We start from the raw sequence: 25,693 nt of genomic DNA on the forward strand, positions 1-25,693 counted from the left end.
TTTGAATTTCTAAAAAACTTATTTATCTTTTTTACTTGTACTATCATGTAGAATCACCCCCGAAGTTAGCATACATGTAGCATACTTTACCTGTACCTAGAATTAAATAGATGGTTTACTCATACACTTTTCGGAAAAAACGCATCAGGCCGCTCGCAACGTAACTCAAAATCCAGCTGGAGTCTGAAAGGAACGATCTCCTTTACATTTCACTAGCTATACTATATTATTTCTTGGTAAATTAAAAATTATTTCCGCACACTTATGTTTATATATACAAATGGAAGCAAACGATAAAATGAATGGTAGAAAAAGTGGGGGACGCCCGAGGAAGACATGGTGTGTTCTAGTGAAATAAATACTTACGCACAATTAAATTAGAAGTATACGATGAACGAAGAAAGGGGTGGAGAGAGAATGTATGAAGTGGAAACGAATGATTGAAGAAGTCGGAGACAACCTAGAAAGATGTATCGCAATCAAGTGAAACAATTTAATTCTTAACAATAATATTATTCCCACCTTAAAACTACACCCAGTTTTCAGGTACATTAGAATTTAACATTATTCAAACCATTTATACCTAACACCGAGCAACGCCACGTAAGCGTCAGCCATTACATATTATTTTTGGTATATCTTTATACGCACTTATGCAGGTTTGTATAATCACTACATACATCACCATTACATATTTTTAACCACTGTTGAACTTAGCAACCACCTCTGGTCTAGAGCCCCAAAATACTTACTGAAATGGGCAGTTCATTTGATGGATTCCACTGTCTTAACAAACGGATTGCAATCTTTAGAACACAAGCTTCGGGTGGGAATGCTGTCCTTGTTCTACCGGTATTTTAATGGAAGATGCTTTGAGGAACTAGTTTCTTTTATCCCTTCGGCACCGGTGCATAGTTGGGAAATGTGCGCCCAACGTATACATGAATGAATGAGAATGGGTCGTTTCTACGACTCGTTCTTGTCTTGAGTTCAACAGTTCAGCTGTAGAAAATATTTTGTGTTTCCTCCCTCCTACAACATGAATATCTTCAAGACCCATGTTGACAACCTCATCTTCTCGAAAAGACCCTCCACACAGCATCCCCAAAAATGACATAGACCCTGAGGGAAATTATTTTCCTTGCGGCATCCTGTGTGTAGTTGATAAAAAAATAATTATATCTTTATTTATGCTAAATTTTGGCTTATTTCAGTATAATTATGATATAATATTGTTATAATTATTTCACATAGCTGTAATGAAAAGAGTTTTGGGCTATATCGGTATGCGGAGGGGAAGTAAATGGGGAAGAGGAAGGTGGAGAAGTACCTGGCTATTCACATACGGTCACTAAATACGGCTAAAACCATTTCAAGCAACTTTTCGATTTTGAATGGTGGTCTTTCACGACTTTAACCGAGCGACTCTGTATGAATAAAATTATTTTCAACACTTTCCCTGTCAAGGCTTAATAACAAGGCGTTAATAACACCTCGACTCCGGTGATGGGTCTGATTTGACCCAGTGTTTTTTAAATAAAAGATTTTGCTGCAAATATCTCGTTTAGGCTAATTTCCTTTTGTCTATTCTTTCATCAATTATTTACCCACATTTCGACTAAAAAATTATTAAAATCGGACACGTTTTAAAAAAGTTATTAGAATAATTGTGTATAAAAACACGCAAAAATTCCATTTCTTCTCAGTTGAATTCGAGCAGCCGACGAAACAGCATATCTCTTGCTCTGTCCTTCCATCTTTGTCTCTCACAGTTCCGCGCAGATGTTGTCAACCATTCGGGCACATATCTAGTATTGTGATTTTTGTTTGTGACTTTGTTTAGAGAGCCTTTTAATTTCATCATTTCAGCCGGGTCAATCTGGACCCACCATCGCCGCATATGTTTTATTTTGAACCTCCGGGCATTACGTGATAACCTCGATTCTACATCATCAATGTAGAAGTAACACTGAAAATATTCCTTGGATTTTCCCCTTTATGCCGAACATTAGTTTTAATATAATATTCAATATATAGTGTCCTTTTGACAAAATATTCTTCCATATGAAAGACCAGAAGATCACATTTTTTTATGAACATTTGGCTTCAGCATGGGGAGTGGGGCGAACCCGTCACTCAGGGAATGGAAACATTACCTGTAATAGACATCTCAAGCCGAGGTGTGAGCTACCATGGTCACGCTAAATGACACTGGACAACAGTGGCACGAACGGTGCCTCCGAGGAACAGGGTCGTATATCGTAGTGTTTAGACTGCACAAGTGTTAATCTCAATCAACCTACCAGGTAAGTATGGTACTGTATTTTATATAGTTAGTAGATAGTACCATATATAGTTAGTAGATCATTGTAGAAGTGTATTATATATTTGTATAGCGCCCTTGAGGTGATTTTGCACAAAAACAGCGCTATATAAATCATCCAAATATTATTATTATTATTGACGCTCTGCTGGGGTGGACCTTTTATTTCCCTAGATATTCGTGGGACCAATAATGAACCATTCAAAAAAAAATTTTAATTTGGGACCGTCGGGGAACCAAGGGGGAGTGGAGATGAGAGCTGAGGCCACCTGGGTGGATTTTTCTCTCGTGGAGCCTCCGGGGAAACCTAAACTTTTCCGATGGGAAAACCCTTAGCTTTGCAGGATCCTCCAGGGGATCCATATGTGAGAAAACAGGGACCCTCACGGGATCTACAAACAAACTCAAAGGAATGAGATGGTATGAAGATAGAACATTGGACCCACGGCCTGAGTGCTCACGAGAACTACCCATATCTATAAATATTTTTTTTACATTCATTGAAATTATTGAAATTAAATGACAGAAGAAATTTTTTTGATCTTTTATATAAAATTGTAGATTATCAGTTGGATAACCCTGATATAATAATGTTGATTTACTTTCACGTTCCTGCCATTAGATCAAGGTTCTCTAGTATGTATTATTGTAAGAATCATGCAAGGTTTCAGGCCACAATTCTGTTATAAATAGATTACACACCACTAGTAACTTGAATGCAATGTTAGCTGATGTTTTTAATATACCTCTATCGCAATATAAATTTGCACTGATTAAACATTTTAGCAGTGCTTATAGGTATTAATGAGTTCATTGCATAACAGGTTTTTTTTTGTTGTTAAAATTCTTCTTTATTTCTTTTAATAACTTTGTACTAATGTGAATTCTTTTTTCTTGTTAACTTATATAATTTCTCTCGATATTGTACTTTGACTGTCAATAACTTTCATGTATGTACATAAATGGCACTTGTGCCGTTAATTCTAAATAAATAAATATTTTAAAGTAGGACTGGCGTAGAGACAGAACTACCCTTCCCGCCGTAAATGTGTTAAAAATGCCAGAAGACCGAATTCCACTAAAATACTGAGTGTGATTCCAGAGAAAAGAAATCCAGTTGCTAGCCCCAGGTAAAGTTGGGAGAAGCAACTCCAGAGGACATGCAAGGAGAGGCTGGGCCTAATATGGACGGAGGCTGCCAAAGTAGCGCAGAACAGTGATGCCTCGAGGAGCTGCTTCGAGGCGATGGGTTCCCGACTCCAAAAAGACAAGGAGAATAAGATGAGAAGTAAAAAATATTATGAAGCTGTTGTGTTTGCCTTTTGTTCTCTTTCTAACCTTTCCCTGTAAGCCGCATTAGCCACGAAAAAATTGTCTTCCCTATGATTGAACTTAAAGTGGCTCCTCATGTTGCCCCGCTGGGCGTAACCTCGCTCGCATATGGGGCACTTGAAGGGAGTCTCCCCCGTGTGTATTCGTTCATGTTCGTCGAGGTTTCGCTTCGTCATGAAACAGCTCTCGCAGAACTTGCAGCCGAATGGACGCTCGTTTGTGTGAATGCGCGTGTGAATCTCGAGCTGCTTGCAGGATGGCAAGATCTTGTCGCAGAATGTGCACGAATAAAAGCACTTCTCTTCGTGCACCATCTGGATATGTTTCTGAAATCAACCGTAATTTATTTTTAAAGATCGTGGACAACAGTTAATTTAAATATTGAAAGGGAAAATAAAACAGGGTAACTTTAGTCGATTTACGCCGGTTAAAACATGAATAAGCTCAAATACTCACCTTCAGATAATGTTCTCTGTAAAACACCTTGTCACACTTATCACACGGAAACTTAACAGTCTTTTTGTGATTAGTATCAATGTGATCATCTAACCGGCTCTGGGTCGCATATCTTCGAGTACAAAAACTGCAATTAAACTTTTTCTCGATAACATGGCATACATACAAATGTTTCAGGAAGGTCTGTTTGGCGTAAAACGTTTTGGGGCATTTATCGCACGAGAACTGTTTTTTGACGTGGTACTTCGACACATGATTGTTCAACGACCACGTTTCCACAAAAATTTCACCACAGTAACTGCAGAGGTAATGACTTGGCTTTAACACTTTTTGCTTTTTCCGAGTTTTGAATTTACTATCATCGTCAAATTCTGCCCAAAAGTCTTCTGGTTCCGGGTCATCATCATTATGGTAAGTGTCATCATCGCTTGAAAAATAATCCAGACTGAATGATTGCAAATCTTTCAGAGAAACGATTGGTTCCTCTTTTATGAAATCTCCGTCTAAGTTCATTCGTAGAACTCTGTTGCTGGCTTCGCATTGCTTCATGAACAAGACAACCGATTCCAGTTTTTGGACACATGGAAGGCAGCTGTACTCGGGGAGTCCGTCTCCGTTGTCGATCTATAAGTTCAAATGACATCTTCATTAAATTTGACTAAAGTTAACAACTTGGATGTGTTTTTCTGTAATGTGTAGTGATTTTCTCACTTACAGATTGACAAGTTTATTTGTGTAGGTGGCCAAAAGAGGATCTAATAAGTCAATTAATGGTGAAGTCAGGCAGAAAAAAAATTGTTTTCAAATATAATCTGTTGGTAACAGACCGATCGCCATCTCTAATGCACAGACGCAATGTAGGCATGCTGAGTCTGTTCTACAGGTATTTAAATGGCGCCTGCTTGAAGGAGCTAGCAGTATTGATCCCCTGTACAGCGGTGCACATACGTGAAACTCGATGGACAAGAGCGGAACACCTGATCAAATTTGTCGACGGCTTCATGAGAACGGTGCATTTCTCAGTCACTACTCATTTTAATGTAAGTTAGCTCGCACACGCAACGTGCTACGTTTTTCCTCCCTCATATAATCAGGGCCATTTCAAGAACCACAATAATAAATCCCTCAATGCCAACACTTCCCAACTGGGTGGTGATAATCTACAACCCTAATCTACAGACAGGGATGTTCTTGTGATATATAACATGAAACTCAATAGTCCATCACACTACAAACCGGGTAAGTGTCCAATTGGTGAAAGCAGTGGATTATGGTGCGCAGATACATAAAAATTGAAATGAACGTATGTCTAAATGTATGAAAGACACTTTCGTGCATGATAGAGACAGCATGTACACCAGTAGTGCGACAATAAATGTGTAAATAGTGCACTTACACTCCAGTATTATTATTGTAAAGTTACTCATCATTATTATACGAGATCATTCACTGATCTCTCTCAGAAGAATACATAAGTATTATACAAAGAGGAACCAGTCCATAACATAGTGACTCAGTCAGAAGTCACCACAAATTGGCGTAGTCGGAAGATCACCACAAAAATAAAAACAGTTGTTTTGTAAAAATAATCTTTATTGTGAAATTTGTACTTGACTGGTACAAATGAAAGGTATGTACACTTGTAAGAAGACTCCATTTTGTAAATTTATAAAACAAAAAGGTAAAATGAAAGAATAGAAACATGCTTTGTTGCTGGAATACAGAGAGGACTAATCGAAATGTAAAACAACAATAATGGACCCTTATCATTGCCATAAAAGAACAGCTTTTGCATTAAGAATTTACTGGAAACACAAGTTCGTTTGTCAAGGCGGTTCTCCTGCGAAAAAATGTTTTATTTGAAACATTTACACATTTTACAAATATTTTCCATCGGCCACGGAAAGCCAAAACATTGTGTATGAATAACAAAATGTGTATGGTCAGTATGGTTACGCTCCAATGTTTCAATATTTAGAAAAAAAATTGTGCGCAGGAGTATTTTGTGAAGCAATAACAGGTCATTTATTGATTGATGTCACAGATATAAACATTTTGAAATATTTAACTGTGATTTATGATTGATATCACAGATATAAACATTTTGAAATATTTATAGCAGTAAATATTTCCTAACCGCTGCACTTTTACTAGGTACAGATTATGGAAATTACACTTCGTTTCAACTTAATTACTACAAGAAACAACGATTTACGTCGGGACAGATGATAAAAGATGCATTATTTTTCCATTTTTATTCAATCAAAGATCGAAATTACTTAAAAAACGATCCTTTTGCCGCCATTTTGGACTTTTCTGTGTGTAGTGAGACTTGCGAAAGTTTTTCAATCTAAATACACATCAATCACTTAATTAACCCAAACTAAGAACCTATTTGGAGCATGTAAATAGTTGTTTTTGTTGAAACAAAGTGGAATTTTCATTATCTGTGCCTAAAAGTACGGCGGTTAGGGAAATAGTTACCAAAATAGATAAATATATTATTATATAATCAATACATCCCTACGTTTATTTAGAGCACCAGAATTTATTTAGTACATTCGTTTATTCAGTGACGATACAATTCGAAAGCATTGTTTAGAAAATAGTTTAAACTAACCTTAAATTTACAATACGTTAAGAACGTATTCACTGCCGCTCTGCTATAGTCAAACAAGTAGATCTCTCCTCCTGTCTTCATGCATAGCCGGCAGACACTCATGTTAAATGAGACAGTATAGCCAAAAAATAAAACAAAACATTGATTACAAACAACCCTCTCCGCCTATTCCTTATCTTGACATTTGACAGGCAGGAACAGTGATGCCATAACCCAAAAACGCCAAAAACTAAAATCCATGTTCCAGGGGTAAAAAAAAGATTTTTATTGACAGAATTTAAAATAAAAATTAACTATACCCAATTAAACTTTCTACAATGATTTATTAAAAACTATAATTTTCCTTTGACGGACCGCTCCAATTGCGCCCGCACAGGGCTGATTACTATGTATTACTAAAGTTCGAGAACTACATTCCTGAATAAATTATTAAAAATCGTATATCACACTTTTTTTGGTTACCGATGAAAAAAACATGTCTTGTGAGACATTACTTTTTTTTAAATCATGGGGTACGTAAGAATATATTTATGTTCAATACTTTATATTTTAAACTTATAAAAATGACCCAAGAAACCATGTAAACATCTATGCAACTGGCTGTATTAGGCAAGATCTAGCGATGGGCACAATTGTTGAATCATCGATGATTTACTCGATCTTTTTGAACATAAAAATATTTCATCGTCACGGACAAATCGATACTGTCAAAAATCATTCGAAATCACAACCCGAGACAATCGTTTTGAAACGTCATCGAACGAGGAATCGATTCTCTCAAAAACTATTCGAAACCAAAGTGCGAGAAAATCATTTTTAAACGTCGTCGAACCTGGAATCGATTCGTCAAAAATCATTCGAAATCACAGCAGTCAAGTCATTGGTCAGAATTCATTCGATATCACAGCAGTCACATCATTGGTCAGAATTCATTCGAAAACGTAAATCGATTCCCAAATCCGAGATACGTAAAAAATATCTGGGATAGGTTGACGAACGAGATATTTTCCCGTGGTACATTGTGTTACGTAATACCTATTATGATTTGATGTCCAGTCGAAACTGGGATTACGCAATATTCTTTGCTGATTGTCAAATAATTAATAATGATATTATTTACCAACCGAAGAAGCTATGTAAACAATTTTTTCATATTTTAGGTTTAGATTTATGACGCCCATACATTTAGTGTGTGTAAAAAAAAATGGCATTCTGACTGATAATAAGTTGGGAAGGTTAGTAATAACAACAAATGTTTTTTTTTTTCTTCTCATTTTATTATAATATACAGGGTGTCCGGGGATAAAGAGCGCTAACTTCGGGGGATGATTCTACATGATTTTAGAAGTAAAAAACATGAATAACTTTTTAAAAAATTCTAATGTTTTAAGATAGTTTTTAGGTAAAAAAAGAAGAATCATTTGTATGGGAAAATAAATATTCTTCTATAGAAAAATATTTTTGTATGGTAAAATGAAATGAAAATTTCGAATTTTTTTATTTTTTTTCTTCTACCTTTTAAGATGGAATCCAACTGAAAACACTGAGTGTGATTCCAGAAGGAAGTCGTACAGCAGATCACCTCAGGCAGAGCTGGGAAAAGCTACTCCAGAGGCTATTACGGATGAAGGCCTCCGAAGATGGGTGCCCGTCCTGAATACAACAAGCGGAAGAAGATGGGTTGAGACGTAAACAAATATTATGTGGCGGTTTGGTTGCATGCTTGTCGTTCTTTCTCTAATCTTTTATGATAAGCTACTGTTGCAGCAAAAAAATCATCTTCTCTATGATTGAACTTAAAGTGGCTCTTCATGTTGCCCCGCTGGGCGTACCCTCGCTCGCATATGGGGCACTTGAAGGGGGTCTCCCCAGTGTGTATCCGTTCGTGTTCATCAAGGCTTCGCTGCGTCGTGAAGCAGCTCTCGCAGAACTTACAGCCGAAAGGGCGCTCGTTTGTGTGCACGCGTGTGTGACTCTCGAGTAGTTTGGGGGACAGCAATATCTTGTCGCAGAATGTGCACGGATAGAAGCGCTTCTCCTCGTGCACGGTCTTATTGTGTTTCTGGAATCATATCGTCACCTTAATCAGTAAATCTTGCGAGTATCTTGATATCAGTGGCCTTCATATCATGAAGGCTGAAAACCTGTGCCTATTTGGTTAAGCACTCAAAAATGGCTCTGAAAATCACTGCTAACTCAAGCATTATTACTACATAATATTACTAATATATTAATGTATGGTTTCCAGGGACAAAAATCCTCAAACTGTAATATTTTAAATACATACCAAAATGTCTGTAAAAGTGAATTTACAGATAAATCATTTCTTGTGTTAGCAGTCTACAAAATGTGTAATTTTGATTGCTAAACGTTAAGAAAAACGAGCATAAAAATAATTACCCGGTCTTTCCCGTCTAATGACATTTTAATTCCTACTTTGAATAACCCTCCCCCACTCTTACCCCTCCCCGCTCCTTCTACCTCTTCTTTCTAGACCTAATTTTAATTATAACTTTAGTATACTTGTGCTCCTGATGAAGTGAACTTGGTTCATGAAACATGTTGAGATTTTGTATCGAAATAAAGTGATGTAAACAATGTTATTTGTGTTTTAATAAAAAATAAATAATGCCATCACAAAGTGAAAAGCAGTTAGAAGAAGTTTTCTTCGAAAAATTCATAAAAATAAAGTTAAATTAAAAAAATAAATTACTAAAAAGTCTGATAAAATGACATTTGATTAATATATTCTTTTCCCGATATTAAAAGGCGAAAGACATAGCATATCACAAATTGAAAAATATGTATAAAGTTCAGAAAATCAATAAAAAAATAACGCTTATAATTTCAATATAAAGAAAATAAAATTTAAACAAATTAAAACAGCGGGAAACTTATGATTGATATGTGAATTTTCTTAAATATATAACACATATTATAGACCAGGAACTTGAGTGCCCATTTATTCAGGTGGTCATCACAATCAGAGGAAGAGGATGATAAAAAGGCCATTTCCAAATATTCAATGCACAAGAAAATTTATGCCTGAACTTGAAAAACTATGCACAGCGTACAGTTTACCTTTGGTAAGAGAGCAACGCACGCCACTGCTCGATATATCGGGCGGTTAAAACATAAGTACAAATAATCACCTTTAGATTTGTTTCTCTGTAAAACACCTTGTTACACTTTTCGCACGGAAACTTAACAGTCTTTTTGTGATCAGCATTAATGTGATCATCCAACTGGCTTTGGGTCGCATAATATCTTCGAGTGCAATAGCCGCAGTTAAACTTTTTTTCGATAAGATGACACGAATTAAAATGCAAAATGAGGGACCGCTTGGCGTGAAACGTTTTGGGGCATTTTTCACACGAGAACTGGTTCTCTACGTGGTTCATCAACACGTGATTGTGAAACGACCACGACTTACTCGGTTCAAAAGTTTTACCGCAGTAACTACAGAGATAATGGCTCGGCTTCAAGTCCTTTCGATTTTTGCGAGTTTTGTATTTACTATCATCGTCAAATTCTGCCCAAAAGTCTTCTGGTTCCTCGTCATCGTTTTGCATACTGTCGTCATTCATGTCATGATTATGATAAGTGTCATCGTCGCTTGAAAAATAATCCAGACTGAATGATTGCAGATCTTTCAGAGAAACAATTGGTTCCTCTTTTATGAAATCTCCATCTAAATTCATTCGTAAAACTCTGTCGCTGGCTTCGCATTGCTTCATGAAGGAGACAACTGATTCCAGTTTTTGAACACAAGGAAGACAGCTGTATTCGGGTAGTCCGTCGCTATTGTCCATCTGTAAGTAGAAAATATCTTTGTGACATGTTATCAAAACATAAAAATAAATTATGTGTTTCTCTATAAGGTATAGTGATTTCTCCCTTACAGATTAAAAAAACTTATCTGGAGAGGTGGCAAACTTGTAATTCAAATAGTTTAAAAAATGGAGACGGTAAAATTTTACTTACGACTACCATACTTAATATGCATATTTTTTTCAATTAAATTTCGATTATCATAAGAAACAAAGCAATTTAAAATGTTATGTCGTTTAAACAAAATGAATATTTTACATCTATTGTTTGGCGGCCATCAACTTGACTGTTGATGGAACTATAATCTATAGTTAATAATAAAATAGGTTTAATTTTTTTTTTTAATTAAACCCAAATTATAATATTTATAATAATAAATGTTTTATTATCTTTCTTTTTTTAGTAACAAATACAGATAATGAGTGCTGAGGATTTCATCTACATATTAAAATTTAATAATATGGAGTAATTATAAATATATTATTCAGTTTTTTTTCTTAAAAAATTATAAATAATAAATAAATTATAAAATTATAAATTCAGTCTTTTTTCTACAAAAATTATAAATATATTAAGTAGCCTTAGGGCAGTTGTGTGGTTTCAGATTCAGTCTGTATTTGGTGTCAGTATATTTTCGGTCTCTGATCTCCCTATGTTTTACATCAAGATTTTTATTTGAGGTTTTAATCTAAATCTTATAATCTAGTTCTGATTTTTGAATGAGAATGGGATTTTGTTGAAGAGTTTAATACCACAGTATAAGACACTTTTTTGTCCAAAAGTTGTATCTGTAGTTGCTTGGTGGATACGTTTTTGACCCTGAGATCTAGTGTTTTTAATATATTTGTTAGTTGGTATCTCTAGGATTTTGTATTTATTTATAGTAAAGTAGGATTGTTCTATTTTTATAAATTAAGAACCTTTTTTGTAAAATAGGTTATCGGGTTCTCTTTTTTTGGTAAATATGCATATTAAAATAAACATACTCAGCATGTTACAATTTAATTGACTGGCATCATCAATGTCATTATAAGCACACCTGAATGTATTAATGTGAAAGGTATTCAAAATTACATTTCAATAAATTGTTTCAAACAAATACAAACTTGTAGAAACGTAGAGATCTCAAAGTGGAGTGGATAAAGTTGGAGATTAATGGGGAATGACCTGGCTATTTGATCTGCTAAAACTTAAATAGCTAAATGTAACCAAATCCTTAATTTACTTAAAACATTGATGGGAGAGGGTGCGAACTTATTTTTATTAAATTGTTTTTAAATTAAATTAAATGATTCAGAAGCATTGTTGTTTAGAATATAGTTCAAAGTAACCTTAAATTTACAATACGTTAAGAACGTATTCACGGTCGTTCTGCTATCGTCAAACATGTAGATCTCTCCTCCTGTTCCCATACATAGCCGGCAGACATTCATGTTATAAAAATAAGGTTAAATGAGACATTAAAACCAGAATATAAAACCAAAACATTAATTACTCCTTCCTTATCTTGACATTTGACAGCAGCAGTGTTGCCAACGGATCTTGGCCTAATGTCGCCGTTTTTAAACATTTAGTAGCCTAATGTAGCCGAATTTCAGTTGCAATAATTCTAATAAAATCGCATAAATTCTGCCCACATATTCCCCACAAATATTTTACGTGAGCTTGATTTCCCCCTTTTCTTATTCGAAATCCATGGGAGGGGGTTGTTAGAGAATTTATGTAAAACATAATTCCCCACAAAAATGATTCAAAATGAGTACTCCACACAAAATATTTCAAATCCATGGGGGGGGTTGTTACAGAACTTCGCTGAAAAAAAATTCCGCACAGCCAAAAACATTATGTGATTCCCCACAACAATTTTGAAATCCATGGGGAGGGGGGGTGGCTACGGAATTCCATTTCGAAAAATTCCTCACATTTTTCCATTGAAATTGAAAATTTTCATTTCAATTATTTATTATTTGTAATTTGGCTGATTTAAATAACTTGTCTTTGAGGTAGCCTAATCGGCGACCAGTCGCCGTTTAGATTTTTTCGTCGCCGATTCTCGTTCTGAGTAGCTTAAATGGCGATAAATCACCTTCGTTGGCAACACTGAGCAGAAGCATAGACATAGACATACATAAACCCATTGAATAAACCACTCACAGATAGAGACGGCAGTGCTCACAGCATAGAAATTGATAGATATGGACAGCAGCATAAATGAACCACTCACGGCAGCAGTCAGCAGTAGTGATGGACAGGATCGAAATATTTACATGATTGAAATATGTTAATCGAAACACCAACAGAATCGAGTGTTTAATCGTTCGGAGTTCAACGGGTGTTCAGTTCAGAGGCTAGGCTAGGGGGTGGGGGAAGTGTGTAACTGCTTTATTAATTGAGCAAAACCAGGCTAAAGGCAGTGATATGTTTATAGCTTACTTTTTATGCCCATTTTTTTACAATGAATTTTATTGCTACTTCCGTGAAGTTAGAAGAAATAATACAACATTTCATCCCCACAAACATAAAAACCTGGATACTAAACGAAAACCAAATATAAAATTTTTAAATTGGGCTATTGGGTTTTTCATAACAATTACATACATAACCTAAAAATACATGTCAACGATATATTATTCATATTTATTTAGGTGTTCCATAAAAACTGCATGAAAATTATCAATTTATTTTTATTAATAACCTTCCCAACTTATTATAAGTCAGAAAGCCATTTTTTACACACACTTAATGTACGGGCGTCGTAAATCCTAACCTAAAAAAGAATGAATTGTTCATATTCTCGTAGCTTCTTCGGTTGCTAGATACTATCATAATTAAATAGATAATGTCTAATATCCAACATAACACAATTACCAAAAATGTACGTAATCCCAAATGTATATCAAATCATATTAGGTAGTACGTAACACAAAGTATCTACGGGAATAATTTCTTGTCAAGCCATCCGAGATATTTTTGACGTAACTCGGGGATGGGAATCGATTTTCTTTTTTGAATTAATTCTGACCAATGACGTGAAAAAGATCGAGTAAATCATCGATTGTGCCCATTGCTAGTCAGCAGTAAAGGAATAAAAATGCATATAGGAAACACATAAAAATATTGGTTCTTCGAAGCACTAATAGTGAGTTCAGAAGTTCCGATTTTAGTTGATCAACTCTGTTGAATGACACTTAAAAGCTAAGAGATAAACATGAACACCCTTAAATTTTTTGTTTCCAGTAGTAATTAAGTTGAAATCAAATAATGTCATTTATAAAAAAATGCGTATTACACATGAAGCGGAATTCGGCACCTTTTGCAAATGGTGCATCCAAATTTCGATAACCTTCAGTTTCTTATAATACAAGGTAGTATATTAGGTCCGTCTTTGTTCCTGTTGTATATTAACGACTTAAGCAACATTAATATTCAAGGGAAAATCGTTAGTTTTGCCGATGACACCGTCTTACTGTTTGAAGCTGATACTCGGCTAGCTGTCTACAAAAAAGCTGAAACGGACATAAGCATGGTAAAAAAATGGTTGGATATAAACACGCTCACACTGAACACCGAGAAAACTAAATATGTCACACCAAGTATTAATATTACTGGTCAACCTCCTGATGATGCCTCCATCAGAATACACTCGTGTTTGAATTCCGATGAATGTTGTCAGTGCCCCTACATTGAGCGCTCTACTCAGATGAAGTACCTCGGCCTCACCATTGATCCATATCTCAAATGGAACCTTCATTGCAAACAAAATGATTGCAAACAAAATAAGAAAAACCATGCACTTTTTTAGAATCATACGAAACTTTTTCGGCTTTCAACACCTGAAAATGATTTATTTTGCAGTCTGCCAATCTATTATTGAGTATGGTATCATAGCATGGGGAGGCGGCACTTCATCTGCACTAGACCCAATCATAAAGGCTCAGAAAACAATTTTAAAAATAATTCTAAGGCTACCTATAATTACAGACTCGAATCTAATTTTTAATATTATGAATGTGTTTGATGTTCAGCAGCTATATGCAAAAACTATCCTAACTCATTTATACTCAAATATACACAATTACTACGTAAAAAGTTCAAATACACGATGTACTCGAAGCAACAACAAAATCTTACTACAAATTCCGATAACACATACTACGTTTGGTCAACGAAAATTTAAATACTTTGCGACAAGACTCTACAACATTCTTCCAGACAGCAAACAATGTGATTCACAAAAAAATTTCAAAGATAGTGTAAAAATTTGGATTATAATAAGAATAGGGCCTTTACCGGTGCATTCACCCAAATTCGCAGTTATTGAAGTCACCACATTACCACCACATTATTGAGCGAATACTTCTTAATACAAGTATATGTATGTTCAATGGTATTAGGAACTAACACGAAAAATTCTGCCTCAACACAGGCTAGCCTAGTGTATTTGAGAAACCACAACTGTACTTTTATTTTCTATTTACCTTCACAATATTATGTTTGTATTAATAGTTCTTCATTTTTGTTAATTTTATAATCTTAAATATAAAAGTTACAAATCAATGTACACCATAATATGTATGTATAGTTGTAATGTGTAAACTTTCCTAAACAAAGATATTATTATTATATTATATTATTAATATTGTAATGCCATCTCTCTCAAAATAGTATTTGATTCCTGAAATGAATTTTTTGTGCTTTTTCAATAACGTGCCAGAAATTATAGATACGCACGCAAGAATAATTTCAGTTGACGCCATCTTGATTATCATTATAGGTTCGAGTTTAACTATTTTTTTTTTTCGTCCAATAAAAGTTTTTCAACTAAAATCGAACCGTCTGAACCGCTATTAGGTATTTACAATGGCTGGAATTCAAAGAATAATCTAACTATACGTGCTAGCTTATTACTAGTAAATTCGGCGACTATAAAACAGGCTCATACTTCGTTGTAGGGACAAAGCGGAAACCCTAATAAAATTAGAAAGCGGAGGTGGCGGCTAGAGAAATTCTGAGGTATAAAAATAAGATTTCAACACAAAAATAACCGGAGAAATAACTCTTCAATTTTAATTTTTCGTTGAAGAGTTTTGTATAAAAAAATGAGGTAGAATTATCTAAAAGAGCTGAGTTGGCAACACTGAAAATCGCAAGCAAGTTTAAACTTGAATTCACACGCCTTGGTTCGGTGTAAAAATAGAACCATGACTCACATTTGAAAAACCAAAGTAGATGGACTTTCAAATTTGGTCGCTCAGTTAAAAACTTGATCAACTTTGTAGAAAGGGTGTTCACATTATTTGTCGATGAGCTTTTAAGACGTGTCATTCAACAGAGAGTTGCTCAACTGAAATCGCCACCTCTGAACTGAGCATAAGGGTATATCAACTATCTTTCGTTTCAAGTGTAACCGGCGACATAAGTGTACTAAAACTCAATATTTTTTGACAGACGTTTACAAAAGTTAGTCATATAAACAAATTATTTCTCTCAAGTAGCGATAGCGATGGGCACAATCGATAATTTACTGATCTTTTTGATCATCGAATTACTTCGATTAATTTTCATGGATAAATCGATTCTGTAAAAAATTATCACACACTCCGAGACAATCGTTTTGAAAATTATTTTAAACCATAGCTGTCAAGTCATTGGTCAGAATTCACTCGAAAACAAAATTAACTCCGAGAAACTTCAAAAATATCTCGGATTGCTTGACGAATGAGATAATAGAACAAAATATTTTTTCCCGTGGTACATTGTATTAGGTTCTACCTAGTATGATTTTACATCTTACTGGGAACTGGGATTACGCAATTATTCTTTGCTAATTGTAAAACGTTTATTTATGATATGATGTACTAACCAAAGAAGCTACGAGTATGTAACAATTCTTTCATATTTTGAGTTGGGATTTACGTTGCCCGTGCATTTATTTTGTGTAAAAAATGGCATTCTGACAAATAATCATTATGTTATAAATGAACATAAATTGAACATATTGCGTGGAATTTTTTTTTGTGAAAATCTCCTCGAGGGCACTCCATAGAAAATCTTAATGTTGTATTTTAGGGTTATTATGTATTTTATGTGAAAGATCATTATTTCTTTTATTGAAGAATTACTTCACGGAATAGTGAGAAATGTGATGATATTTCAAAACTCCATTAGAAATATTAACCCCCCCCCCCCCCCAAACCCCGACAAAAATTTGCCACTGTCCGCAGTTACTGCTCCCGCCAAAGTCTGAAAGACTAAATCGATTAGTCACTCGATTCTTTCGATCATGTAAATGTCTCGATCCTGCCCATCACTACAGCTGTCACCGTATATCTAATATCTATGTCTGTCACCATCTGTCACCGTCTTGAGTAAATATTAGGAATAAGAATGGTTTATTTATGTTAGGAATTAGATGGGAATTAGTGTCCAAGTCGTTTATTTATGGCCCAAGTATTGATAAAGTTATTATTTTATGCGGAAATCATAACTAGCTACTTATTTCAATATTTTTTTCCTTCTTCGTATGTTTTTCTTTCACTATGAGTGCTTGTCGACTTTGTCTTGGATACACTGCAACGATGGATATATTCTTTCACGACCGAAGACGTGTTCTGACAAAATTTCTAAATTATAGTAGGCTGAAGGTTTGTTGTTGTTTTTAAAAAAATAACCTACTATTTTTTATTCTTAAAAAGATACACAATTCAATATATTTGAGTCACTAGACATAAACACATGATCCATGTAGGTATAACTTTAATAATTGTGAAAAATGAGCGAAAATTATTTGGTAATTTTTCATAATCGTGAAATATCACAAGGCAGAAAATAGGGACACGCATTGTTTCTGCTATCGTGGTACGAGAACACGCCGTCAGATGGAATGCAGGAAAACACTTCTTCTTCTTGACATATAAATTTATTAATTCACAATATAATTGCAGAGGATCTTATTTTCCTCTGCTAAAACTTAAACTGAAAGAAATAAAGGTCTAGTTTCCTCTATTCTTCAGTTTTCCCTAGGTTTACATAAACCTAGTAATTATCTCACGGCTGACTGCCTAGGTACGCATGTACCTACCAGTTATAGCAACACTCTAATACTGTCCTTTTTCTGGGAGGTATCTGTATTTAAACTAAATTCTGAAGGACATTTTACCAAAATAAAGATGTTCCACCCGCTCGTTGGCAAACAACATTCTTAACATAAAATAAAATGCACTAAACTATTCTTAATGATACAAACGTGACTTAAACAATACAAATATTTTAAAGGGATTATTTTAAGGGACATGAAACTTTATTTGGGGTTTTTATTACTATGGGACAGGGGTGGGAAAGGTATTGGCAAATATTTTTAGGCATAATGGTTTAACTAGGGTGATCATAAAATATAAAGCGAACAGCCCTATTTGAAAGCTGCCGCTGCTTGCAGTAAAATGTCACTAATTCTTAAATCATAAATGATACAAACAAGGCAATATGTTTATAAAAATACCAGGCCAATGAATTGTTTTATTGTAGGGTCGAATCTGCAAATGTGGGAAGCTACATTAACTTTGAAAATACGAACTATGGGAACGGGCCTCCTGAAGGCTAAATTTTATTGAGCAATATGTAAACGTCGCATTCTGGAAGATACACGCATGATATTCATATTTTATTTAATAAAATTTTTTTTGCATCAGTTGGAATATAATGAGAAGTAAGTATTTCAGTTAACAGAAATAGAAAATAATCCATTTTGATAATTATTTCGTCAAAATTTAAATCGATTGTTCACTTGGCGGCCATTGTGTTATTTTAATTTAATTTAATTTATTTATAGGGCGGAGATAGTTTACACATAGTTTCCGTGAGCACTAGCTCTAAAGACCATTGGCTATCTCCCATTTTACCTCATTCATTAAACAGTCACCCGGTCCCTTTAACCGTGTCTTTTTTGTATTTTTACCAAACCTAATATTAATTTTTATGAAATTGAAATTTAAATGTATTTCCATTTTCCCGAACTTAAATAGTTCTTTCTTACAGTAATTAAGTTAAAACAATTAATTATTTCAATAATCTATTCTTATTAACCCTCGGCTACACGCGCAACGACGAGTGATGTTAGTACATGCGCACAGTCTTCCATACCGTAATTTGTTTTTCGCCATTTCTCACCGATGAGTTTTTCAAAGAGATGTGAATCGAAAAGCATGATTAGGAATAATAAATAAGAAACCTCAAAAATACATCTGGTGCATCAAATTATCATTTAATTAAGTATTATAGCTATAAATGAAAAGTATATAACCAATACAGAATAAAGAAAAACGGTAAAGTGTGAATATTTTCCAAATTCTCAAGTAGTGTTGGTGCCTCCAAATGAACTCCAGAAAAGTAAACGTCACACAATTCCAGACTTTAAATGCACGATCCTGCATTCGGCAACACTTGAAATATGAATACATGCGCACGCGGCACTGACTATCATACTCGTGACCTTTCCACTTGACACTTGATGACAGACTGCCACTTGCCATCTCTGGTGCGAATGTTTAACTAACAATTCTCACCGGCCAATGAGGGAGTAGGATTACGTAATTATCTGAAGTACAAGATTCAGATGAACCTGCCGTTTGTTAACAAATATTTAGTATTCATAAAATGGGGACTGAGTTCGTATGTAATTAATGTTGTTATTTACTTTAATTTTGTATTACTTTATAAAATCCAGTTCTACCTTCAGCTCTCCCCAGCCTAAGATTCTTGAATTTATCAGATTTTGTAAATTTGATGAATTTAATTCAATTAAAAGCATGTTTGGCTACCCTAGATATTATAATATAAAATATTGTCAATTTGTTGATTAACCTCGCTTTTCACAGATAGAGAAGCATGATGGCCTTCCGGAAAAAATATGTCTTGACTGTATCCTCACAATGGAGGCTACCGTCGCATTCATCGGTAAATGTGAGGACAATGATCGAGAACTCCGCTCTAAATTACACAAAATCAAAGATGAAAAAAGTGAAGATATCTTTGGCGATCCTTTATTATTCAGCACCCAAGAGAAAACAGTCACTCGTACTTCTAAAATTCAAATGCCTAAGAAAACAGAAGTAAAAATCGAAGTAGACAGCGAAAATGAAAACACACCATTTGAATTTTTAGACGGTGGTGTAAACTCTGACGTATCCGATGATATTTATCAAGATATTTTCTTCAAAAATCCGTCCATTAAAAACAGTAAAAAGAATGCCACCAAAAACACTATTGCAAAAGTTAAAAATGTTGGACACTTGTGCAACGTTTGTGGTGAGTATTTCGCTCCCATGTCAAAACTGGCATATAAGAATCACATGCTGACCCACGGCGAAAAGCAATTTAAGTGCACAAAGTGTTCCAAAGAATTTTTCACAAGAAAAAAGTTGACCGCACATGGCAGGGCGCATGTGGAAACAAAAAATTTCACCTGCGATTATTGCAGAAAGGCATTTAAAGCTAAGAAATCTATTCTTGCGCATATACAATTTATTCATGAAAAGAAAAATCAGTACACTTGTGAACATTGCAAAAGAATATTTCTCAGGCCTGACTATTTTAAGGTAAGTCACAAAAATCAAAAATTCACCATTTGTTTAATCACCCACTTTTTATAAGGCATATGAGATGTCGTGTTTGCGTTATGAACAAGAAAGAGACATATGATATTTTTTTTAAATATATAACAGGGAAGGAGAAAGTGTCAGAAGTATAACCATAAAAAATACAATCAAATTGTGCTGAGAAACTGACATCTTGTTCATTTATCTGTAGAACAGTAATGATTAGTCAGATCACCGTCATTTATTTTTAAATTTGAATGATCACTTCAAAGCAAGCTCTTAGTTAACTATTGACATAAGTTATATTATCATCTTTTATATATTTTTGGGCAATTAAAATAGATGATATATGCAGCTTGAAAAATGCACTAACCACTTTAGTGGCCTGGACAATCATGAAAGTATTATATCCACCGGATTATTAAACACATTGATCAAACAAGTGTAGCTAACTAACTAACCATCACCTCTGTTTCTCCGCAGAGGTCGGTAGGAGGGTGGACCGCCACACAACTCTGTCTTGACCCTCATTGCTTCAGTCTCATATGTAGTCTTTTGTTATTCCGACTCTTGACATCGCCTGACACAAGTATTTGATTTAGATTATCATGCCATGTCTTCCTTGGGTGTCCTTGACTTCTTTTAGCATTCACTTCCACGCCATATATTTATAATTTTTTTTTACACTAACTCCACACAGGAGGCCCCGAGGAAAATAATTTTCCCTCATGGCCTATGTAATCTTCAGGGATGCTATATGGAGGGTCCTTTGGTGGAGGGGAAGGAGTGAACATGGGTCTTGAAGAGACGCATGTTGTAGGAGGGAGGAAACACAGAGGGCGGCAAATTGTTCCTCAGCTTGTGTTCTTGAACTCAAGAGTGAGTTGTAAAAACAACCTGTTCTTGTGTGACAAATGTCACGCGTGTACAAATGTTGGGAACGTATTTGGCGTGTTTCCCGACTATACACTGGTGCCGGAAAAGAAAATATAAAAAAATTATACGAAAGTCTTGTGGAATGGTAAAACTCTGTCGAACTTTTGGAGTATCAGGACCTTTATTTTTTTTTACATAGGAGACAGTTGACGTAAGGTTCCCGTGAGCACTTAGGCCATATGCCCATTGTTCTATCTCCCATTTTACCTCATTCGTCTAACAGTAATCCGGTCCATTTTATAAAGTTCACCAGGGTTGTCATTGAATATGTCTTCTGGTTCTACAATGTGTCTTCCCAGGTATCTGAGCCTTGTTCCCAACAGAGCGGGACATTGGCACCAAAGGTGAATTGGAGTCTGAATCCGAACCTTTATATTATCTCTAGTAATATAATCTGTTTTATTTTATTTCAGCGCCATCTATCAGAGATGCACCAAGTAAAGCAGAACTATGTATGCAGAACTTGTCACAAGTCCTTCCCTTTCCTTAACCTCTTCCAACTGCACAAGCTCGTCCACACGGGAGAGAAAGACTTCCCTTGCAAATCCTGTCCCTCTAAGTTCATCTCAAAAAAACTCCTGACCGATCATCAAAAAACCCACACTGATGAATTTAAATTCCACTGCGACATCTGCTATAGAGGTTACTCTCAGCAGCATTACTTGAAAACACATATGACTAAGTTACATCCGCATAACAATTAATACTGTCAACTGTGTAACAATTAATTGGTTTGCATGACAAAAAGTTAATACCGCACAACTTTCCCAACCGTCTGGAGCGAGTGAGACTACGGCATCCTCAATTGGGGCATGTTGTGAGGCATACAGTAGTTAAGAGAGGAAGGAGATGGGGAAGAGGAAGCTAATTAAGTTAGACGGTGAACGGATAGCTCAGAGTACTGGTTGACTTCACGCCACCCCCACCTCTTACCGCTTGGGATCCATTAGTTTTGGCAGGATTTAAAAAATTCTGACTTTAGAATTAATTTAACCATGAAAAACAACTTAAAAAAAGGTATTTAAGTTTGAATGTGGATATTGATAATTAAAAAAATGAACTCGAATTCCTTGTTATCATAAATATATTTTATATAAAGTAAAATAATTGTGTCTTATTTTTATAATTATTTAATGTAGTTTGATTTGATCTGATTCATAACACGATATTTTAAAGCACTTATTCACAATTAAAAAAAAATATTTATAGAACCTCTAAAAATGGCTTATTGGCTTAGTTTCTAAATACATAAGAATTCATTAAACCATCCAATTTTAATTATTTAAAAAGGCACATAAACATTCCTTTAATAAATAAAAACAGTATTTTAATTTATAACAAGTTTCACAAATAATTTTCAGTCATTAATCAAAATATTTCTCCATTGAATGATGATATAATATATCTCGACGCCATCTAGTGAGAAATTAAGTATTTAACAATACCTTTCCTACAAACATAAAGTTGGTTGAAAAAAAAATGATTGAATGAAATACTAGTATTTATTGAATTATTTGGCAGTTAAAAATAAGCCGACGTAGCACAGTGGTTCCATGCACCCGACCAGCAATCACAAGGTGCGGGTTCAATTCCCGGCGGGGGCATTTATTTTTTCCAGAAGACTAATAATTATTGCCTATAATAATTTCCAGTAGTTGGTGAGTGAATGTCGAGCTGAAAGTTATATGCGTTATAAGTTAATATACCTCATCGCATAACCAAGTTGACTTTTTTACGAGATCTGCCAAAGAATGACTGAAAACCTATAACCAGCGGTGTAAAATATTATAGAATCCACCTTCACCGGAATCGTGTTCCTATGAGTTTTTTACAAGTTACGTTTTATCAATCAGATACCATGCAGGTCATCTTTCCATATAGATTCGGTACGGAAAATAGGACTTCTTCTGTTTTTGATTCCGACTTTAATGTAGGTAAAAATTTTACATAAGTTTACAAAAATTAGGCTATTTTCTACAGATCGTAAGCAGTCACTGAAATAAGTAAATTATAGGGCCCGAACATTGATAAAGTTTTTATTGTCAAGTGACTAGAACTTTTTGAAAATAATGTACACTTTAATGTCGCTTCAGTTACAAAATTATGCAAATAAAATGTCATTCTCCAAATCTACAAAGAATATTTCATTTAAAGAAATCCACCCCCTGGATTCGGTTAGCGATAGATTCAAAATAAAGGGATTTATATGCATCACAATGTTGAGAACCACGGTTCAACATCATTATCATTTTGTAGGTATAAAATGATAAAATAAATTATTATCTCATAACAAAGTTAAGCTAAAAGAACAAACTATGAATGAAAAATTTAAAATGCAGATAAAGTCTTTGGATTTAGACAATGATTTATTGTAATGTAAATAAATCATCGTGAGATTACATCACACTGATCATTATATTTACGTAAAGTAAAAAAAGACACATCCTCTAAAAATCTTACATTCTCTTTCAAAATACAACAAATTTATTGATACATTTTAAAAATTATTTTATTAAATATACAAACATATTCAAATAATTTACACATAGATATTTTGAGGCTAGTTGCGAAAAACGGGTATTTTTAAAAAAAATGAAACTGCCCAACTCAATTGAGAAATTATTGTATGCTTTTATATTTTATATACAATAATTTATCGTTACATTGTTATCTAAGTACCCTATTATTTTATTCCCATAACATTATATTATTCACTTAAATTAAAACTGTAGTGTCTCCACTCCCCATCTCAAACACGGGAATAGATTTCTCAACTGATATAGGAAGTACTGTTAAAAAATATATGTAAATATACATTTTGTAAGCATCCTTGGAACATAATTGTATCCTTGTATATGATGACTTCTCTATCACTTCTTTATTCAGAAGTCAGGTAGGGTATAATTCGCCTATTTGGCCCCATTAAAAAGGGCCCCTCCAAGTGCCCCTTCACGCCTTAAGACGGCCCTGGTTAAACAAAAGCATTACAATATTAATAAAACAATAAATTTTGATAATATTTGAAAATTACAAATTTTTTAAACTTTGAACTAAAATGACTTTTATCTAACAGCTTGTTTTAAATTTTTTTTTTTAATTATTCGAAGGCATAGACAAACTCTTTTACTGGCCGAAACTGTCCCAAAAAGAAACTTCGGTCAGTTGCTAGTCATTATACGAGTGGTATATTTATGCATTATACTTACAGTTAATAAATCAATCTTGAAATTGAAATAACCAGCATTTATTCAATGCTTCTGATAATTTTTGGACAGGAAGATGGACGCTATATGATACTACTTCAATGCTCATTTTTTTTTTAAAACTGCCGACGGAGACCGCCCGGAGCCAGTGTGATAATGGCATCCCCAATTGGGATATTTTATGAGGCTGAGGAAACAGGATAGGATAAATAGAGGGGGAACAGGTAAGTTGAGAAGTACCTTGCTTTCAGATTAGAGTGGTGGTCTTTTTGTGGTGAGAATGAAACAAAATATTTTTTACATTGCAATAAGGTTGTACCACCCCAGTCATGAGCACTCCTGTCCCGATAAGACCGGTAAACCGGGGGGCACTGATTTGTTAGAACTTGGAACACGTGCTCTGAGGATATGAAGAAGATAAGAGTTTAATCGACTGGTATACATGGCACCTAATAAGCCAATATTGGAATTAAGGATGGGCAGGAATGAAGGATATGATTGAGTGTTGCATTTTTCTTTCTTCATGTCTTCTTTCTTCTGGCATTTTCTCAGCTCTTCTTGTCTGTTTTTGGGTCTTCTTGTCTCTGCTTGGATCATCTTGGCTCTTCTTGCTTCCTCTTGTCTCTTGTTTTTTTTTTTTTTTTTATTTATTATAAATTTTTAAAGATATATTTAGATATATAAACATTTTTAATTTTTAATACATGTATGACACAAAATTATACTATAAACAATATCACAAAATAATATATATCAAAGTACCTATAAAGTACCTACCTAAAGTACCTTCTTGTCTCTTCTTGCGTAGTTTAACCAACCATAGTTTTGGCAACCTAATAAGTCAATACTGGAACTTAGGATGGGTAGAAATAAAGGAAATAAATGAGCGTTGGTTTCTCGCTTCTTGATTCTTTTTGCTTTCCACTTCTTCTTGTTTCAGCTTCAGGCTTCTGTAATTTTATCATCTTCTGTTCTTTTCTTGCCTATTCATACTTCGGTCTTGGCTCTATTTGGCTTTTCTTGACTAATTCAGTATGTTTTAGTCTCTGCTTGCATCTTCTGGTTTCATTTTGGTTCCCCTTTCTCCATCTTGCTTGTTCTGTCTTCTTTTTGCTTTTTCTTGGCACTCCTATTCTGTGCTTCCATTTTCTAGGCTCTTCTAGTATCTGCTTATATCTTCTTGCTTTTGCTAGCCTCTTCTTAGTTTTTCTGGCTTCAACATAATTTTTCTTGGCTCTCTTATTCTTCGCTTGCATCATCTTGATTTTTCTTGGCTCTCCCAGACATGTTTTTGCATCTTCTTGACCTTTCTTGTCTCTTCTTTCATTTTCTAACCTCTTCCTGCTTTTTTGGTTCTTCTTACTTCTCCTTGCCTATTCTTGCTTTGTCTTTATCTTCT

The 25,693-nt window shown here is 34.5% G+C and overlaps 4 protein-coding genes across 4 annotated transcripts in view; 1 reads left to right on the forward strand and 3 right to left on the reverse strand.

Moving 5' to 3' along the window:
* The window catches only part of LOC149411963 (uncharacterized), a 591,119-nt gene that overhangs the window by 6,022 nt on the left and 559,404 nt on the right, over positions 1-25,693 (reverse strand). The gene's annotated exons all lie outside the window — the stretch shown is intronic.
* LOC149411964 (uncharacterized) lies at positions 3,095-6,907 on the reverse strand. Its single transcript, XM_089646429.1, has 3 exons — positions 6,732-6,907; positions 4,112-4,735; positions 3,095-3,981 (listed from the first exon to the last, which is right to left on the reverse strand). Exons 1-3 carry the CDS (start codon positions 6,831-6,833, stop codon positions 3,622-3,624), a joined length of 1,086 nt encoding a protein of 361 aa, XP_089502555.1. The 5' UTR covers positions 6,834-6,907; the 3' UTR covers positions 3,095-3,621.
* Positions 8,025-12,076, reverse strand: LOC149411965 (uncharacterized). The gene is made up of 3 exons (XM_089646597.1): positions 11,894-12,076; positions 9,884-10,543; positions 8,025-8,793 (listed from the first exon to the last, which is right to left on the reverse strand). The coding sequence occupies exons 1-3, from the start codon at positions 11,993-11,995 to the stop codon at positions 8,431-8,433; spliced, it is 1,125 nt and encodes a 374-aa protein (XP_089502723.1). The 5' UTR covers positions 11,996-12,076; the 3' UTR covers positions 8,025-8,430.
* Positions 16,906-22,264, forward strand: LOC149411966 (uncharacterized). Its single transcript, XM_089646598.1, has 3 exons — positions 16,906-17,206; positions 19,436-20,155; positions 21,505-22,264. Exons 1-3 carry the CDS (start codon positions 17,102-17,104, stop codon positions 21,793-21,795), a joined length of 1,116 nt encoding a protein of 371 aa, XP_089502724.1. The 5' UTR covers positions 16,906-17,101; the 3' UTR covers positions 21,796-22,264.

This window comes from Hesperophylax consimilis, chromosome 24 (genome assembly GCF_061612785.1).
Source record: "Hesperophylax consimilis isolate HC1 chromosome 24, BYU_Hcon_1.0, whole genome shotgun sequence".
Classification (NCBI taxonomy): domain Eukaryota; kingdom Metazoa; phylum Arthropoda; class Insecta; order Trichoptera; family Limnephilidae; genus Hesperophylax; species Hesperophylax consimilis.